Here is a 20,921-nt window from a genome sequence, read left to right as displayed (position 1 = left end):
TTGATCTGTGCATGTGCTAGCACCAGCAGTCTATTTGATCTGTGCATGTGCTAGCACCAGCAGTGTATTTGATCTGTGCATGTGCTAGCACCAGCAGTCTATTTGATCTGTGCATGTGCTAGCACCAGCAGTCTATTTGATCTGTGCATGTGCTAGCACCAGCAGTCTATTTGATCTGTGCATGTGCTAGCACCAGCAGTGTATTTGATCCGTGCATGTGCTAGCACCAGCAGTGTATTTGATCCGTGCATGTGCTAGCACCAGCAGTGTATTTGATCCGTGCATGTGCTAGCACCAGCAGTGTATTTGATCTGTGCATGTGCTAGCACCAGCAGTCTATTTGATCTGTGCATGTGCTAGCACCAGCAGTGTATTTGATCCGTGCATGTGCTAGCACCAGCAGTGTATTTGATCTGTGCATGTGCTAGCACCAGCAGTCTATTTGATCTGTGCATGTGCTAGCACCAGCAGTCTATTTGATCTGTGCATGTGCTAGCACCAGCAGTCTATTTGATCTGTGCATGTGCTAGCACCAGCAGTCTATTTGATCTGTGCATGTGCTAGCACCAGCAGTCTATTTGATCTGTGCATGTGCTAGCACCAGCAGTGTATTTGATCTGTGCATGTGCTAGCACCAGCAGTCTATTTGATCTGTGCATGTGCTAGCACCAGCAGTCTATTTGATCTGTGCATGTGCTAGCACCAGCAGTCTATTTGATCTGTGCATGTGCTAGCACCAGCAGTCTATTTGATCTGTGCATGTGCTAGCACCAGCAGTCTATTTGATCTGTGCATGTGCTAGCACCAGCAGTCTATTTGATCTGTGCATGTGCTAGCACCAGCAGTCTATTTGATCTGTGCATGTGCTAGCACCAGCAGTCTATTTGATCTGTGCATGTGCTAGCACCAGCAGTCTATTTGATCTGTGCATGTGCTAGCACCAGCAGTCTATTTGATCTGTGCATGTGCTAGCCCCAGCAGTCTATTTGATCTGTGCATGTGCTAGCACCAGCAGTCTATTTGATCTGTGCATGTGCTAGCACCAGCAGTCTATTTGATCTGTGCATGTGCTAGCACCAGCAGTCTATTTGATCTGTGCATGTGCTAGCACCAGCAGTCTATTTGATCTGTGCATGTGCTAGCACCAGCAGTCTATTTGATCTGTGCATGTGCTAGCACCAGCAGTCTATTTGATCTGTGCATGTGCTAGCACCAGCAGCGCAAGCTTCCTTATTTTTCCCAAGTGAAGTGAGTTTGGAAAAACTGAAAGTATGCATCTTAGAAATAATTTTCACATATGAACTTTATATGTCCGAACTCAGAATCAAATAGCGTTCCCAAAAATAACATGGTCACTGTGGTAGAATGTCTATTTTGATTGGTTATTTTCTGCATTTATCAAAGTCCCATCAGTAGCCTGATTTCAGATGTGTCCACGTAAACAGGATTAAGGAAATCATTTGTCTTGCAAAGCATGTCAACTTTTAAATCGATCTATTATATTAATCTGACTAATCATATTATTCTGTGCGTGTAAGCATACTCAATGACAGATCCAGAAACATAGACAGTGCAGGGAGTGTTCTAATCTAAACCATACAGAGGTTGTATAGAGTCATCCCTAGCATTTCTGAGGCCAAATGAGAACAACTACTCTGTCTACAGCAGGATACACATTACATTTCTCAGCCCAGCTCAGCCCGGCCCAGCTCAGCCCAGTTCAGCCCAGCTCAGCCCAGCTCAGCTCTGCAAAGCTAATCTATCAAAAGACATAGGGCATCTAAAGCAGGGCTGCACTAAATACTTCCTGGAGGGTCTGTGTTTTTACTAGAGATTGAATAGAGTCCACAAACTTGGCAACAGGTTAAGAGGAGGAGGAGGGACGTAGATCTTACCTGGTCACCATCAGGACCAGGAGGACCCCTTTCACCAACACCCCCAACAATTCCCTGGACACAAAACAAAAGTTATTCATTACACAATTTTAAGGCCCTCCCTGCCTGCCTACCCAACGATCTTTATTGCATATTGTGTGATGTTCTGATGAGTCCTAACCCCCTGTTGCTAGGCTACCTGCTTCCCTATGTAAGGCCTTTGGTTACTCGCTCTGTATCTGAGACACTGTTTTCCTATGCCACCCTGACTGGCACTGAGAGAGAATCACTCAAAGCCGAACAAAATGCCAGGCTACGCATAAACTCCTGTTGTTGGCATCCTGTCCAGAGGGTGTTTCTATTTCACGAGTAATCTTTTCTTTTTGTCTGTGTGTGATTTTTTTTATTTTGTCACTGACTGTGTCGGGTGAATTTGCAACCCCCTCCAGTTACCCCCCAGCCTTCCACCATCTTGATAGCAAATTACTTTTTCCACAATTTGGACCACAGTTATTGACAGAGATGAATGTGGCATGTTCCCCTTTTACCTCTCCAGTAATATCTCTGGGTTCAAAGCTGTGTGGTGTGGGTGTAGTGGGATCCGTTACCTGTCTTCCTTTGGGACCGTTCTTCCCAACCGGACCGGGAATACCCTGGAAAAAAAGAAAAAGGGAAAATGTAACTTAACTCTCAGGTGTGGAAAAGTGAATGCCATTTACTAAGTAATTCATATGAAAATATTCTATCCTAAAGGCCTCCCCCACAGAATAAATGAATGCATGTTCTTGATTGGACATTACTGCCAGGCTAAGAGAGCAAGCTGAGTTATTAGGGGATCATAAACACTGTACTGCCAGGCTAAGAGAGCAAGCTGAGTTATTAGGGGATCATAAACACTGTACTGCCAGGCTAAGAGAGCAAGCTGAGTTATTAGGGGATCATAACCACTTTACTGCCAGGCTAAGAGAGCAAGCTGAGTTATTAGGGGATCATAAACACTGTACTGCCAGGCTAAGAGAGCAAGCTGAGTTATTAGGGGATCATAAACACTGTACAACCAGGCTAAGAGAGCAAGCTGAGTTATTAGGGGATCATAAACACTGTACTGCCAGGCTAAGAGAGCAAGCTGAGTTATTAGGGGATCATAAACACTGTACTACCAGGCTAAGAGAGCAAGCTGAGTTATTAGGGGATCATAAACACTGTACTACCAGGCTAAGAGAGCAAGCTGAGTTATTAGGGGATCATAAACACTGTACTACCCTCCAAAGACGTTTGATTTATTTCATGATGGAAGAGCATATTTTCCACTCATACAACAATGTGGAAAATGTAGTTATTAGACATTTTATTGTCCTTATGGAAGAACTCCCTGAGGAGAGATCAATGTACTTGGATCAACTGCTTTGTAAGTATCAGCAAACATTTGTATGTATAAATAAGTTACAATTAACAAGGCCAACCACATATTTACCTGTTGCTTCATAGCTCCAAAACAGATGAAATACAACATGAATTGCCTTTGGTTAGATCAGAGTTTCCCTATATTTATGACCCTCAACTCTTATCTACATGGAAGGTTCAAGAGGAGTATAACCAGTAGTCTTGGTTATATCCTAGACCTAATCCAAATAGACAGGATAATGGATCATTCCTGACAGACACTTAATTAGGTGCACATATGAATCAAGGTTGCCTAGTTAAATAAAGGTTAACTAAAAAATAAAAAAGGTGATACTTACTCTCTCCCCTTCTAGCCCTGGTGGACCAGCTATACCAGGAGGACCAATGAAACCCTGAAACAAAAACACACATTAGTTACAGGGGAACCCGTTTGAACATCTGTAACACTTTACCTGGAGGTATACTGCAAAGTCATGAGCATGTAAGACCTCTTAATAAAGTCTTATAATCATATCTAACATCTAAGGAAGACATCATTTGGACAGATTGTACAAATGTAAAGTCTTACCCCCAATCCCACTTTCCCAAAACACGTGTAAATATTGGACTTTAAATTGTGTTTATTCAGTTCTATTGAGCCATTTACTTTATGTTAGTATTCTTATATTTTATTATTTATTATTGTTGTTGCATTGTGGAGAAGGAACCTGTAAGTAAGCATTTTATTGGACAGTGTATACCATGTGTATCCCATACATATGACTAGTAAAACCTGAAACATGTCTTTACTTTGTCTATTGATGGATTAGGACAGGGGGGCGTTACTGAACTGTAGCATAGCTGTACTGATCTGAACATTCATCAGTCACCCACATACAGTGGAAGTTTAACAGGAATGCTGTTGAACCTACAGTACAGCACACACAGAGATAAATCACCATATATCTGATGGTACAGTACTCACAGATGTAGGATCTCAATTTGATCACCCTGTTGCCGAAGAACTTTCGTGCAAGGTTTAAAAAGGCTTCTGAAATGTGTAATTCACACTATGAAATTTCAGACTTGATTTTCCCTGACTAAAAATGTATCAACCCCTATAAAAATGTATATTAACTATATCCACACAAAATTTTACATTTCCAGTTTCTGCAGGATTCTTTTTTCTTGTGTAGCAAACTGGCTCAAATGAAGATCCTACATATGTACATGTACAGTACCAGTCAAAAGTTTGGACACACCTACTCATTCAAGGGTTTTTCTTTATTTAATATATTGTAGAATAATAATGACGACATCAAAACTTTAAAAGTAGCCATGATGACAGCTTTGATGACAGCTTTGCACCCTCTTGGCCTTCTCTCAACGAGCTTCATGAGGTAGTCACCTGGAATGCATTTCAATTAACAGGTGTGCCTGTTAATTTGTGGAATTTCTTTCCTTCTTAATGTGTTTGGGCCAATCAGTTGTGTTGTGACAAGGTAGGGTGGTATACAGAAGATAGCTCTATTTGGTAAAAGACCAAGTCCATATTATGGCAAGAACAGCTCAAATAAGGAAAGAGAAACGACAGTCCATCATTACTTTAAGACATGAAGGTCAGTCAATGCGGAAAATTTCAAGAACCTTCTTGAAGTGCAGTCGTAAAAACCATCAAGCACTATGATGTAACTGGCTCTCATGAGGACCGCCAGAGGAACGGAAGACCCAGAGTTACCTCTGCTGCAGAGGATAAGTTTATTAGAGTTACCAGCCTCAGAAATTGCAGCCCAAATAAATGCTTCACATAGTTCAAGTAACAGACACATGTCATGCTTCATGGTGGGAACTATGCATGTGGAGATCATCCGTTCACCTACCCTGCATCTCACAAAGAGACGGCAAAGTTGATGAAGACCTGTATTATCTGTTCAGAGGAGACTGCGTGAATCAGATTTTTGGTGCCAACCGCCGTTTCTTTGTGAGACACATTGTAGCTGAACGGATGATAGTGTGTAGTTCCCACCATGAAGCATGGAGGAGGAGATGTGATGGTGTGGGGGTGCTTTGCTGGTGACAGTGTCAGGGATTTATTTAGAATTCAAGCCACACTTAATTAGTATGGCTACCACAGCATTCTGTAGTGATACGCCATCCCATCTGGTTTATGCTTAGTGGGACAATCATTTGTTTTCAACAGGACCATGACCCAACACACCTCCAGGCTGTGTAAGGGCTATTTGACCAAGAAGGAGAGGGATGAAGTGCTGCATCAGATGACCTGGCCTCCACAATCACCCGACATGAACCCAATTGAGATGGTTTGGGATGAGTTGGACCGCAGAGTGAAGGAAAAGCAGCCAACAAGTGCTCAGCATATGTGGGAATTCCTTCAAGACTGTTGGAAAAACATTCCAGGCATAAATGGTTGAGAAAATGCCAAGAGTGTGCAAAGCTGTCATCAAGGCAAAGGGTGGCTACTTGAAGTATCTAAAATCTAAAATATATTTTGATTTGTTTAACACTTTTTTTGGTTACTACATTATTCCATGTGTTATTTCATAGTTTTGATGTCGTCACTATTATTCTACAATGTAGAAAATAGTAAGATAAACCCTTGAATGAGTAGGTGTCCAAACTTTTTACTGGTACTTTATATAAACCACCATATCTCTGATGGTACAGTACATACAGATAAACAGTTGTGACATCCTGCAGACTGTTGAAAACCTGAGCAGATGTATCTGAAGCCCATCGAACCGATAGGGTCTCTGAACTCATTGAGCCCTGCGTTTCAGGTGACTTCATGTATGTAGCTAGAGGAACCCTGTCGTGGTTCTAACCAGATCAAAGATCAGTGATGATGATATTCACCTATTCTAGTGCTGGCATGTGCATGTGTGCACATAAGTACACACACGCAAGTCCACAGAAATGTTAGCCTAAAGTCAATCATTCAGCCTAATGATACATTGTCTGACATCACGGACAGATTTGAAAGGGATAGATCTCTCTCTTTCGGCCTCTTCTTTCTCTCGTTCTTCCATCTTTCTGCCAGGGGAGCTATCAACCCTGGTCTTATTGAGCTGAATCAGCTGTCTGTTTCATGGCTAGATCAGCAGGTGGACTGGTCAGCCATGCTGCTAGATCAGCAGGTGGACTGGTCAGCCATGCTCCTAGATCAGCAGGTGGACTGGTCAGCCATGCTGCTAGATCAGCAGGTGGACTGGTCAGCCATGCTGCTAGATCAGCAGGTGGACTGGTCAGCCATGCTCCTAGATCAGCAGGTGGACTGGTCAACCATGCTCCTAGATCAGCAGGTGGACTGGTCAGCCATGCTGCTAGATCAGCAGGTGGACTGGTCAGCCATGCTGCTAGATCAGCAGGTGGACTGGTCAGCCATGCTGCTAGATCAGCAGGTGGACTGGTCAGCCATGCTGCTCTGGAAAAAAGGCCCATCTTTGCTGACAGACTAAGAGCTGATCTCCACCTCAGAGAAAGTACCTAGCGGACATTTATCCGTGCTCAGTAAGAAAAGTACAAGCTGTGCATCTTTCAAACATTTACATTCTTAATTATGAATCTCTCTTTGCTGACAGGCTAAGAGATGACCACCTCAAAGAGAGATCAGTCATGTCCACATCTCACTCAAAATGAAACAGAATACTCATCTGGGGGTAGCAAATAATGCCTCGTCCCCATTACCTCACAAATCACCCCCAAAAAGAGAGTAGAAAAGGGAGGAACATTGTTATTCTCCCTAACTAACAGGGAGTGGAGTGGACACATGAACAGGCAGACAGCGTCTAGTCCAGTGCGGGGGACAGGAGATTTCTATAATAAGAGCAGACAGCAGTCTGGAATAGTGGCGGACTGGCAGCATATCTGCTATGTTTTGGTTTCTTCCTAACTAGAATCACATGTTCCTTCAGTCAGCAATAATACACCATGTACAGGAGACGACTAAATATCTCTCCCCCTCTCTCTCTGTCTCTGATCTCTCTCTTCCATCATATTTTCTTTCCATTCTTTCTGTCATTCTTTCTCTTTCATCTCCTCCTCTCTCTCTCTTTCATCTCCTCCTCTCTCTCTCTCTCTCTCTCTCTCTCTCTCTCTCTCTCTCTCTCTCTCTCTCTCGCTTTCATCTCCTCCTCTCTCTCTCTCTCTCTCATCTCCTCCTCTCTCTCTCTCTTTCATCTCCTCCTCTCTCTCTCTTTCATCTCCTCCTCTCTCTCTCTCTCTCTCTCTCTCTCTCTCTCTCTCTCTCGCTCTCTCTGTCTCTCTCGCTCTCTCTGTCTCTGATCTCTCTCTTCCATCATATTTTCTTTCCATTCTTTCTGTCATTCTTTCTCTTTCATCTCCTCCTCTCTCTCTCTTTCATCTCCTCCTCTCTCTCTCTCTCTCTCTCTCTCGCTTTCATCTCCTCCTCTCTCTCTCTCTCTCATCTCCTCCTCTCTCTCTCTCTTTCATCTCCTCCTCTCTCTCTCTCTCTCTCTCTCTCTCTCTCGCTCTCGCTCTCTCTCTCTCTCTCTCTCTCTCTTTCATCTCCTCCTCCCTCTCTCTCTTTCATCTCCTCCTCTCTCTCTCTTTCATCTCCTCCTCTCTCTCTCTCTCTCTCTCTTTCATCTCCTCCTCTCTCTCGCTTTCATCTCCTCCTATCTCTCTCTCTCTCTCTTTCATCTCCTCCTCTCTCTCTCCCTCTCTCTCGCTCTCTTTCATCTCCTCCTCTCTCTCTCTTTCATCTACTCCTCTCTCTCTCTCTCTTTCATCTACTCCTCTCTCTCTCGCTCTCTCTCTCCTCCTCTCTCTATCTCTCTCTCTATCTCTCTCTCCTCCTCTCTCTCTATCTCTCCTCCTCTCTCTATATATCTCTCTCTCCTCCTCTCTCTCAATTCAATTCAATTCAAATGACTTTGTTGACATGGTAAGTTCGTTATTACTTACATTGTCAAAGTATACATATCATCTCTCTCTCTCTCTCTCTCTCTCTCTCTCTCGCTCCTCCTTTCTCTCTCTCATCTCCTCCTCTCTCTCTCTCGCTCTCTCTCTCGCTCTCTCTCGCTCTCTTTCATCTCCTCCTCTCTCTCTCTTTCATCTCCTCCTCTCTCTCGCTTTTATCTCCTCCTATCTCTCTCTCTCTCTCTCTCTCTCTCTTTCATCTCCTCCTCTCTCTCTCGCTCTCTTTCATCTCCTCCTCTCTCTCTCTTTCATCTCCTCCTCTCTCTCTCTCTCTCTTTCATCTACTCCTCTCTCTCTCGCTCTCTCTCTCTTTCATCTCCTCCTCTCTCTCTCTCTCGCTCTCTCTCTCTATCTCTCTCTCACTCTCTTCCATCTCCTTCTCTCTCTCTCGCTCTCTCTCTCATCTCCTCCTCTCTTTCATCTCCTCCTCTCTCTCTCTCTCTCTCTCTCTCTTTCATCTCCTCCTCTCTCTCTTTCATCTCCCCCCCTCTCTCTGTCTCTCTCTCTCTCTTTCATCTCCTCCTCTCTCTCTCTCTCTCTCTCTCTCTCTCTCTCTCTCTCTCTCTCTCTCTCTCTCTCTCTCTCTCTCTCTCGTTCCACATTCTTCAGCTATGGCAATCTGCCAGAGATGTCCTGTATTTTTCCTAATAGGCTGATGTCATTCTGTCTCTGATATGAACATATCATGTAGGCATAACACAAAGACAACCTGTGAGGGATACCCCTTACACTTCCCATACTTTAACAGAGCAAACCAAGTTTTTCCTTTTTATTCCTCCACCTCTTCATACCCTCCTCCAAATCATTATATCTATGCTCCACCCTCTCTCTCTTTTCTCCCTCACCCTCTCTCTCATCTCTTCCCTCCTCTATTCCCTCCCTCTGTTCTCGAGAGAGCATGCCTGCGCTTCCTCCAGAAGAAAGAAATGAGCAGCTCTCACAACAGAGCAGACGATATACTGAGCAAACACAGATCCCAGACCTGTCCCAGTTGAATTTTCTGCAGCAGGAGCCAGCACCTTGTTAACATAACACAGGTCCTGGATCAAGCTGCAGGCCTGACACTGTCTAATCCCTTCAGGAAATTAAGTATTCCCTCTAACAGAGCTGAGCGCAGCGGAGGGAAGAGGGGAGAGGGGAGAGGGGAGAGGGGAGAGGGAGAGGGGAGAGGGCAGGAAGTAGGGAGCTGTACTTACACGTACACCTTTAGGACCTTGGTTACCTTCTGGCCCAGCCAAACCCTGCAACAAAAGAGAGCAGCATGAGAAGAGGGCATTGTCACACAAAACAGTGTAGAGAGAGATTGTCTGTTATACAGGACAATTCCCAGTATATTTCCACACATAAAACACATACATTTGTACATTTCGTTTGATTGGATAGACTGATTGTCTTAGAAGTAAAAATAGACTAAGGAAACATGCTGGTCATAGCTTACTCTCAGCTACATTATAGATCCCTGTTAGCATTTCTGAGCATGAACTTTTAGTTCAAACATTCACTGTCTTACAGATACAAAACCTGTCTTCTATATAATCTTCAATTAATAAAAGGGGTAAATCAAAATTATTCAAGCTATTTTGCTAAATACTTCAAGCGAAAAGAGCATTAGTCAATTGTTGTTTCACTAGTCTAATTAAGAGACTGGGAATGTGTCACTACTGTAGTTTGGGGAGAGACAGGTGAACATGAGATGCATTTCTGACTACAGCCATATGATAGTGCACAGTTAGAATTCTGGGTAATGTGGTCAAACCAAGAGGATGGATGGAGGAATCTGGAGAGTATTCACTGCACCTGCCTGCCAGGGTAACCTGCAGCCCCAGTCACTCCTGGGAGTCCTGGTATGCCCTGCAGAAAAAGAGAGAAAGAGAGAGAGCGAGAGAGAGAGCGAGAGAGAGGAAGAGAGAGAGAGAGAGAGGGAGAGAGGGAGAGAGAGAAAGCGAGAGAGAGAAAGAGAGAGAAAGAGAGAGAAAGAGAGAGAGAGAGAGAGAGAGAGCAGTATGTAAGAAGAGAAACATTGGCCCTTGCCAACGCTGCCAGCTCAGGAATAAAACAGGCACTGTTCACCCTCACCCGCCACTCCACTGCACTCTTACCCTCTATCCTCCAGCCGCCCTGTCTACTGACTCTGTGTACCCCTCTCCACACCCATCCCCCTCCCCTCCTCTGTGCTTCCTGGATCCTGCCTCTGGTACTGTAATATAGTGGGCAGAGACCCAGAATGACAGTGTGTACAGACAGACTGTAGCAGAACACTCTCTTCTCCTCCCCTTCCTGTTCCAGCCTGAACCCTGACCAATCACCTCAGGGCACAAAGTGGCACCTGGTGCTGAAGTCATCGCAACACCTCACCAGATTTCAGTGTGCTGCCTGAGAGCACTCTGTTTGGATGCTATGTGTCGACAAGGGAAACATTTCTTCTTCACAGAGAAGGAAGGGACCTGACTATACATCTAATGAGCTGTCTGTGCCTCTCTCTCTCTCTCTGTGTGTGTGGATGTGTATGGATGTGTGTGGGTGTGCGTGTGTCAAGCTCTAGCCTCAAAGTTGACCTGGCCTGTTCCTAACAGTAAAAGGAACAGGTTAAGGACATGTGGGTGACGACCCCTCTGACCCAATGAACGCTAACGACTCACCTGTTCCCCTGGCTGTCCTGATGGCCCTGGATAGCCCTTAGGACCCTGCAGGTAGAGACACAACACATTCAGGACGACCAGAGACAAAGAGGACTGAAAAGAGAATGTCACCTGCTCTACATTAGGTATCCAGTATAGGAACCCTGACTGACTGAGTCATACACACTGATATCTGAACACTTAAGATCTGGGTCGGTAAAGAGAGAGCAAGAGAGAGAGGAGGGGTGGGTAAAGAGAGTGATTGTACACCTGTGATGATTTAGTCTGTAGGAGGCAGTATACATAGCCAGGTAGCCAAAGTTCAGTCTGTGTGCATTTCAGCCATACAATCATTCAGAGACAGGACGCCCAGTGTTGTCTAAGGATTCTGGAACATTCCAGAGCTTCCTTCCTCCTTCCCAGCACCCAGCAGTCTGATGCCACCCTAGCGGTTAAAGGTCATGGTCTGGTGCCACCACAGAGGTCAAGGGTCAAAGGGTGTGGAGATTTACTTGTGACCTGGTCTGGGCATGGCAAGGCTTTTTCTGCTCCGGGTCAGCAGGCATGTGTGAACCCCTCTAAAACACTCAGGAGAGGTGAAGGTCGAGAGTCATTCGTCCTCCGAAACACGACCCTGCCAAGTCATTACATTACATTACATTACATTTAAGTCATTTAGCAGACGCTCTTATCCAGAGCGACTTACAAATTGGTGCATTCACCTTATGACATCCAGTGGAACAGCCACTTTACAATAGTGCATCTAGATCTAGTCGCACTGCTCCTTGACACACTGCCAGCCGCACCAATGTGTCAGAGGAAACACCGTACAACTGGCGACCGAAGTCAGCTTGCAGATGCCCCTGCAAGCTGACAAGGAGTCGCTAGAGCGCGATGGGACAAGGACATCCCGACCGGCCAAACCCTCCCCTATCCCGGACGACGCTGGGCCAATTGTGCACCGCCTTATGGGTCTCCTGGTCCTGGCCAGCTGTGACACAGCCCGGGATCAAACCCGGATCTGTAGTGACGCCTCACCACTGCGAAGCAGTGCCTTAGACCGCTGTGCCACTCGGCAGGCCCTTTATCACAAATCTGAGTAGTTACTTGGGGGGGCAAGGTGATTTGTAGATCAGTGATTCTGAGGCTAGTACGGTGAATCTACAAATAGCTCATATTTGTTTGGGACAGGAGAGTGAACATTTTTTACAGGCCTGCGTTCCACGTAGCTCCTTTCTTCTCCTCCAGAGTTTCCTAGGTTGTGACACGGTAACCTTAAGACTCAATAAAAAGCCCCCTCGGAGGTAAAGTGCTACGGCCGAAGTCAGTAATTTTCTCTGAAAATACCTTCCCGGGTCACAGTTGATGGGCTGGGTATCAGCTAATGCAAACATTTGTCTGTCTCCTCCTGGGAGGCAAAGGTAAAGTTCAACCTCAGACAGATATGTGGAGAGTAGAACTAGGTTCCAATACTATTTGGAATATTTGAAATACTTTTTGCGTTAGCTTTAGCCTGCCTGGTGTTTTCTATTGATTCCATGCAACAGGCAAGCTCAATCAAGCACAGCTAAAGTATTTGAGATGATAGTATTTGAACCCAGGTCTGAGGGATAGACAGAGTAAGTGTCACGACTTCCGCCGAAGTCGGTCCCTCTCCTTGTTCGGGCGGTGTTCGGCGGTCGACGTCACCATCCTTCTCGCTATCACTGATCCATTTTCATTTTCCATTGGTTTTGTCTTGTCTTCCTTCACACCTGGTTCCAATCCCATCAATTACAAGTTGTGTATTTAACCCTCTGTTTCCCCTCATGTCCTTGTCGGAGATTGTTTTGATTGTATGTGATGTGCTATTTAGTGTTGGTGTGTGACGGGTTTTGTACCCACTTTGTTATTTTGTAAATTTTGTTTGTTTCGGAGTTTTGTCAGCATTTATTAAAGAACTCCGTTTAGACCAAGTTCGTTCTCCTGCGGCTGACTTCCCTGCCACCAACACGCACCCCATACAGTAAGACTAGGGGCAGTAGCAGTACAGTAGCAGTCCACAGCCAGCTATAGTGTGTGGAGACCGATAAACGCTCTTAACTCTTGAGACTAAACTGAATACATTTGAGAGAGCTTTGCTGTGTGTGCTGATGTATGAACTGAATTGGTTCCTTCCCTGCTTCCTCCTTCTCCTCACGCCATTTGCTCTTTTGAAGAGGCATCAGAAAGTGTGCCTGTCATCGGGGCCATAAACTCCCTCAGACTGCCTTTCCTCTTAAAGATGACCCTTGGCCCTGGTGGTTCTCAGGTTCTGGCAGGGGAGCTCGGCTGCAGACAGGTCTCGCGGCGACGCCACCTCCCTATGCTGCCCGTGTGTGTGTATCTGTGAATGTGTGTGTGTCCAGCCCGACGGCGCGATAGCAGGGTGGGCTGAGGGGGGGGGGGGGGGGGGTAAGACAAGGAGCCCCCCGGCCCCTGTCTGAGAGACAGACGTTCTCTGTGGCTGGGTAACATTATCCTGATTCCTGACCACAGCCAGGGACCGCTGGAAGCCTCTGCTTAAGGTGTGGGTAACACTTAGGAGGCTTATACAGTGGGGAAATCGTGTGTGAGGTGAGCAGAAATGCCTCAGATTCAGGACAGAAGCTCATGCAGTGAACTCAAACTGATCATCGGATAATCTCTTTGGATCAGGACCGTTCTCATTATTCATGTCTTAAAGAGCCAATGGTATGCCAGTTGCTTAGATCATTTGTTTCTGGCACAGCTAGAGGTTAAAGGCCCAGTGCATTCAAAATTCATATTGTAAAACAGCTGATGAAACTAACCCTATAAAAGTGTAAAAAAATGTATTTGATCAGTGGTATTTACTAATCAGCAGGTTTGAATGGACGGGAGTTTCGCCTTTCCATGGTGACATCACCATGCAGTAAATTGGTTAATAGACCAATAACAAAAAAAGTTCCAAACCTTTCTGCCAATAACAGATATTTTTCAGTTTCCCCCTCCCCACTCAGACCCCTTCCAGACAGTCCTAGCAAAATTATTGCATTTGAAATATTTTTTTCTTCTAAAAAGCTTCTTTCGCCCATTTACTGCACATCTATTACAGTAAGGTACTTCATTTTTTGCATAACGGTGTTATAACCGTTAACCACTGAACTCTTACCATTGGACCTGCGAACCCGTCTGGACCTGGAACACCTTGTGGACCTCTGCCACCCTGGAAACAGAGGGAGGAAACCATGACAGCAACATTAGTTAGATCCCTCCTTTTTCGACCACAGTAGAAGAAAAAGTTCTTAGCAAGACTCTTTTCATATGACAATATTCGCCAGGTAAAGAAATTTAAACTCTTAAAAAATATCAGATAAGGGTAAGAAGAGACTGAATACTGAGGTAACTGAGATAAAAACACACGGTGAAAAGAGAGAGAGAGAGAGGGGCACAGGGACGTCAGAGGTGGAATGAAAAAGACCAGTGATAGACAAGAGGGAGGAAGGAGGGAGAGTCAGGGAGGGAATGGATGTTGCTAAAAGTGAAGTTAAAAGATATGGGGTCAGAGAAGAGGGTGAGTATCCATTCTTAAAGGGGCGCATAGGGAGAGGCACTGTAGAGTATCACTGGGAAGAGATGGAGATGGAGCGCATGAGAGGAAAAGCAAACAGAGCACCAATAACGAGGGATTGAGGGATGGTAAGACATTCAGAGAGAGAGATAAAGAGAGAGTTGAAAAGCCAAAATGTGCAGTTTTGGCAACCAAATATGTGTCCTCCTGCCACAACCTGAGGGACAGCCAGTGAAAAGTGCAACGTAATGTTGATAATATTTCCCATCTTGTTTTGTTTTGTCTTTCATACCATGTCATGTGTCTTCTCAGTCATGTTGACACTGGTCTACTATCATTGCTTTAATTTATTGTTGTTCTGATTAATATTGTTGTTGTAGTTGTTGTTAATGGTAATCCCATGTCCACTACTACTATTATTATTGCTGTTGGTCCCACCATTTATTTATATATAAATATATATACATATTATATATATATATATATATATATATATATATAAATATATAAATATATATATTTCTTTCTTTCTATATGTATACTTTGACAATGTAAGTAATAATGAACTTGCCATGTCAATAAAGTAAATTTAATTGAATTGAGAGAGAGAGAGAGAGAGAGACAGAGAGAGAGAGAGAGAGAGAGAGAGAGAGAGAGAGAGAGAGAGAGAGAGAGAGAGAGAGGGAGAGAGAGAGGAATGGAGAGAGGGAGGGAGAGGGGGGGAGACTACGCCAGATGAGTCTTTACCTTGTCTCCTGGCGGGGCCTGACCTGGGGACAGTCCTGGATCGCCCTTGGAGCCCTGACAGTGACACACAGAGGGTCAACACTTATTTATAGCAGGCAGCACCCTTCACTACATACAAGGGGGGTCAAAGTTAAAATGTCATCTCTGCTGCTCCATACTGTGGCAAAGTTCACCACTCGATTCCCATAATCTAAATCTCTTTAAAAGAGAAGGAGGTCCAACAGTGTTTTGCAATAAGAACAAAGTTACAGTGGAAAGCACACAGGCTGATTCACACAGGGTAAGGTTCCCAAACAAACTCCAGTCCTCAGTGAGGGGAATTTGGATAAGCTTCTTTACAGACACCTCTTCTCATCTCCTTTCTGACTGACTGATCTGTGCTGTTAATCAGTGATTTAAGTTTGTCATCGCTTCTGTAAGGTATCTTATACAGCCAATGAGATCTGACTGAGATATTGACAACTGCGATTGGTTAGGAAGGCTCCTAGGCCTTTCTTTCAGCCCATACCCAACACTCTGAATAGATGTGGATTGAGTTACATAGCTGCCCCAGAGCTGAGGAAATACAGACAGTGGAAACACATATATAGTAACAAAGGGACAAAATGATACAAAAGCATGACTGCATTTTGGACATACTTTTCCCTTTATAAACATAATATGTCAGACAGAGTTCAAGTTTATATATGTCAGACAGAGTCCATGTGACACGTCAGATAGCTTCACTACAATCAATACCTTTCCATCACTACTGATGACCTGTTTTATTTTACCACACAATAACCATGAATTATAACTGCTTAAATTCTGTCATTAAAAATATTTATACCAATAGTAAAACAAAATGAAAAAAAGAAATATAAGATGACCTGCTAAGTATACCGTGACGTTCGGGGGGGGCCTCTTTGTGTGCACGCGCTTGTCATTTAATGGTAAAAATGTATTACATTTCCATTGTGTCATGAACACAAACAGATGTTTTCATCTGATTGTCAAACAAACCACTTCAAAAAGTAGGCTACCTGCAGCGGTGTACGTTCGTCCACTACAAAATAATTCCAGCATTCAAACAGTGCATGGTGCACGCGCCATTTTAAGAATGGAAAGAGACATCTGTTACACAAACCAGAAGTGTAATAAGTGTAATAAGTGTAATAACATTCAGTATTCAGTAATAACATTCAGTATTCATTTTCCCAAAAATTGGAAAAATAATGTTTCATACTTTTCCTTTAATTCGCAAGTGGCTGCATCTATCACACAAGAGAAAGCATTTGAGCGAGCAAGACATCGCCCCTCTGTCTCAGCATGTGTAGCCCATTTATCTGATGGTTTCTGGTCAAAAAGAGTACTACATAAGGGGCACTATGCTCTGATGTTTTCTCCGGTAAGATTGATGCGTCTTGCTGTCGGAGTGCATCTCGGTCAAATTAGCAATATTTATAGACCCCCCTCAAAGTTAGACTTTTGTTGCCTTTAGAAGAGCTTATGTCTCGTTCAGGAGAGCTTAACTCCACCCTGGCTCCCCAGTAGTTCACACTCTGTCTCTGGGGGTTTGAAGCATAGCATTTCACTTGTTTTGACTGACAGCCATTCAAGCATTCAGCTGCAAAGTGCAGGGAGGGGTGTTTGTGTGTTTGTGTGTGTGTGTGTTTGTGTGTGTGTGTGAAAGCCCCAAGTCCTTCTCTCCTTTATTTGAAGAAGGTCAACAGGGCATGGTGTTCATTTAAAGCCTATTTCAGGTTCCACTAGCCCATCGTCATAACAACCGTCAACTGAAGCTTTTCAGATTTCAGTACATCAACCAGGCACGTCAGACACACACAGGTCTGGTTCTTATTTATATTCTCATCCCTCTGTTTCTTCCCTTCTTCCCTCAGACCTCACATTTCACAACACAATTTACAAACAGAGACAAAGAGTTCCTCTCTATCCGCCCCCTGCCTCTAGCACAGAGTGGGGGTTTGGGGTCTGAGGATGAGTCAGTCATGACTCATTGATGGATAATGTGTGTGTGTGTCGGGTTACTGCGGTGTGTGCTTGTGTATGTGTGTGTCTCTGTGGTGTTAGCTAGCTGATTTAGGATGCAAAGTGTTTCAAAGGCATCAACTGGGAAACCTCAAGAGGCCTTGCTGCTGTCCCATGGCATCTACACCAGGCTCAAAGGTCATACCAGAACACATCCATCAATGTCTGTACGCTTCTCTCTGTACGTGTACGGTAAGGAAGATTTAGATAAAGTGCGCTTCTCTCTGTACGTGTATGGTCAGGAAGATTTAGATAAAGTGCGCTTCTCTCTGTACGTGTACGGTCAGGAAGATTTAGATAAAGTGCGCTTCTCTCTGTACGTGTACGGTCAGGAAGATTTAGATAAAGTACGCTTCTCTCTGTAGGTGTGCGGTCAGGAAGATTTAGATAAAGTACGCTTCTCTCTGTACGTGTGCGGTCAGGAAGATTTAGATAAAGTACGCTTCTCTCTGTACGTGTGCGGTCAGGAAGATTTAGATAAAGTACGCTTCTCTCTGTACGTGTACGGTCAGGAAGATTTAGATAAAGTACGCTTCTCTCTGTACGTGTGCGGTCAGGAAGATTTAGATAAAGTGCGCTTCTCTCTGTGCGTGTGCGGTCAGGAAGATTTAGATAAAGTACGCTTCTCTCTCCAACCATGCTGAAACAACAACTGAAACCAGCACTCATCCACTTAAAGACAAGCAATTTTCACATTGAAATTATATAGTACAATTACAATGGAATTGACAAGGGGTAGCACAAGGAAATGGTATAATACACTGAGTATACCAAACATTAAGAACACCTTCCTAATATTGAGTTGCATCCCCCGATTTTGCCCTCAGAGCAGCCTCAATTCGTCGGGGCATGGACTCTACAAGGTGTCGAAAGCGTTCCACAGGGATGCTGGCCCATGTTGACTCTAATGCTTTCCACAGTTGTGTCAAGTTGGCTGGATGTCCTTTGGGTGGTGGACCATTCTTGATACACATGGGAAACTGTTGAGTGTGAAAAACCCAGCAGCGTTGCAGTTCTTGACACACTAAAACCGGTGCGCCTGGCACCAGATAACAGATATGGCGACAGATAACCTCGTGGTTAGGGCGTTGGGCCAGTGACCGAAAGGTTGATGACTCGAATACCTGAGCCAATGATGTGAAAATCTGTCAATGTGAGCAATACATTTAACCCTAATGTTCTCCTGTGATGCTGTACTACTATGTCTGACCCATTAAAACAACCTATTTCACTGCACCTCAACGATGAAAAGCCAGAGAGAGAAGTTGTGTAGATCCCATCCAGTCAGGTCTTAGTCCTAGGTTTACATTAGCAGAGCAGCAAGGTGATATGGTTTAGTAAAACCCTCTCAACTAGACATACCACGGGGGTGTTGTTGGTGCTCATGGGTGCTATGCTAGTTGGAGGGAACTTCAGGTGTCGGAACTCGGAAAACCAATGAAGCGAGGATCACGGGTTCAAATGCCAGGTGTTCCACGGTTGCTAAGTGCTCCAGCTATTTGGATGGTTTATATGACGACTGGTGATTCAGAACAGAAAGGTGACGAGCCCAGCCTACTCTACTGCAACAGAGGAAAAGACATACAAGGAAGATGAGCCACATTCATTGGAAAGAGGGTCTTTATTTAACCTGTCTAGGCTGAGGGTGCCGCTAGCGGCACTCCCCCCCCACCCCCACTGAAAAGGCAGAGCCGCGAAATTCAAAAAAAATATTTTTTTAAATATTTAACTTTCACACATTAAAGTCCAATACAGCTAATGAAAGACACAGATCTTGTGAATCCAGCCAACATGTCCGATTTTTAAAATGTTTTACAGGGAAGACACAATATGTAAAGATGTAAATCTATTACCTAAAAACACATTAGCATAATCCACCATCTTTTATTTGTCCACCAACACCAGTAGCTATCACCAATTCGGCTAAACTAAGATATTTATAGACCCTAACCAAGAAAAAAACTCATCAGATGACAGTCTGATAACATATTTATGGTATGGGATAGGTTTTGTGAGAAAAATGTGCATATTTCAAGTAGATGGCATAGGTTACAATTGCACCCACCGTCACAAATGGACTAGAATAACTACATAGAGCAACGTGTTTACCTACTTACTAATCATCAAACATTTCGTAAAAATACACAGCATACACTAATCGAAAGACACAGATCCTGTGAATACAGACAATATTTCAGATTTTCTAAGCGTCTTACAGCGAAAACACAATAAATCGTTATATTAGCATAGCACATAGCACATAGCAGCCCAGCATTGATTCTAGCCAAAGTGAGCGATAACGTCAACATCGCCAAAATATATTAATTTTTTCACTAACCTTCTCAGAATTCTTCAGATGACACTCCTGTAACATCATATTACACAATCCATATAGAGTTTGATCGAAAATGTGCATATTTAGCCACCAAAATCATGGTTAGACAATGTGAAATGTAGCCCAGCTGGTGAGAAAATGTCCGTGCGCCATATTAGACAGTGATCTACTCTTATACATAAATACTCATAAACGTGACTAAAAAATATAGGGTGGACAGGGATTGATAGACAATTTAATTCTTAATACAATCGCGGAATTACATTTTTTAAATTATCCTTACTTTTCAATACAGTTTGCGCCAAGCGAAGCTACGTCAAAAAACATGGCGTCCTAAGCCACTAACATTTTTCGACAGAAACACGATTTATCATAATAAAAATGTCCTACTTTGAGCTGTTCTTCCATCAGTATCTTGGGCAAAGGATCCTTTCTTGGGTCTAATCGTCTTTTGGTGGAAAGCTGTCCTCTTGCCATGTGGAAATGCCAACTGCGTTCGGGATGAACTGGAAGCGTGCCCAGCAATTCACAGCGTTTCAGAAATAAATGTCCCAAAATCGCACTAAACGGATATAAATTGCTATAAAACGCTTTAAATTAACTACCTTATGATGTTTTTAACTCCTATAACGAGTAGAAACATGACCAGAGTAATATTACTCCCTCCACTAATGCTTGGAACAAGTGCGGGTCGATGTCCTCCAGGCGCATAACGCAGCAAGAAAAGAGTTCCTAGCTACATGGTTTTTTAATTTGTAGTGCCTGTGAACGCGCAATCGACCCCATTCAAATCGTAAAGGCATCCAGGGGAAGACGTAAGCAGTGTCCGTATACTCATAGCAATAACTGTGGCCTTTTAACTGACTCCAGATCAGGGGCCAACATTTCTGAAATCTGACTCCATGTCAGGGAAATTGCTGTAGAATGGGTTCTGTTCCACTTAGAGACAAAATTTCAACTCCTATAGAAACTATAGACTGTTTTCTATCCAATAATAATAATAATATGCATATTGTACAATCAAGAATTTTGTGGGAAGCCGTTTCAAAAATTACACGATTAGCATAAATAGTGACAACAGCGCCCCCAGCCTCAACAGGTTAACTCCCTATGGCTGCAATCCCGCTAACGGGATCGATATGACAACAGCCAGTGAAAGTGCAGGGCGCCAAATTTAAACAGCAAAAATCTCATAATTAAAATTTCTCAAACATACATGTGTCTTATATAATTTTAAAGGTAATCTTGTTGTTAATCTCACCAAAGTGTACGATTTCAAATATGCTTTTCAGCGAAAGCATTACAAACGATTATGTTAGGTCACCACCAAACCACAATAAGCACAGCCATTTTTCCAGCGAAATATAGCAGTCACAAAAAGCAGAAATAGAGATAAAATGAATCACTAACCTTTGATGATCTTCATC

At 43.8% G+C, this 20,921-nt stretch overlaps 1 protein-coding gene across 2 annotated transcripts in view; it reads right to left on the bottom strand.

Annotated features, from left to right (window-relative positions):
* Positions 1-20,921, bottom strand: part of LOC129810766 (collagen alpha-1(XXIV) chain-like) — a 234,889-nt gene that overhangs the window by 151,858 nt on the left and 62,110 nt on the right. For both annotated transcript variants that reach the window (XM_055861629.1, XM_055861630.1), the window contains exons 6-13: positions 15,132-15,185; positions 13,986-14,039; positions 10,856-10,900; positions 10,014-10,067; positions 9,413-9,457; positions 3,617-3,670; positions 2,483-2,527; positions 1,896-1,949 (exon numbers count right to left, since the gene is read on the bottom strand). In XM_055861629.1, the coding sequence (XP_055717604.1) occupies positions 1,896-1,949; positions 2,483-2,527; positions 3,617-3,670; positions 9,413-9,457; positions 10,014-10,067; positions 10,856-10,900; positions 13,986-14,039; positions 15,132-15,185 (405 nt within the window). The remainder of the gene's footprint in view (positions 1-1,895; positions 1,950-2,482; positions 2,528-3,616; positions 3,671-9,412; positions 9,458-10,013; positions 10,068-10,855; positions 10,901-13,985; positions 14,040-15,131; positions 15,186-20,921) is intronic.

This window comes from Salvelinus fontinalis, chromosome 14 (genome assembly GCF_029448725.1).
Source record: "Salvelinus fontinalis isolate EN_2023a chromosome 14, ASM2944872v1, whole genome shotgun sequence".
Lineage (NCBI taxonomy): Eukaryota > Metazoa > Chordata > Actinopteri > Salmoniformes > Salmonidae > Salvelinus > Salvelinus fontinalis.
Note: the sequence above shows the minus strand (reverse complement) of the source record. Positions and strands in the feature narration are given on the sequence as shown.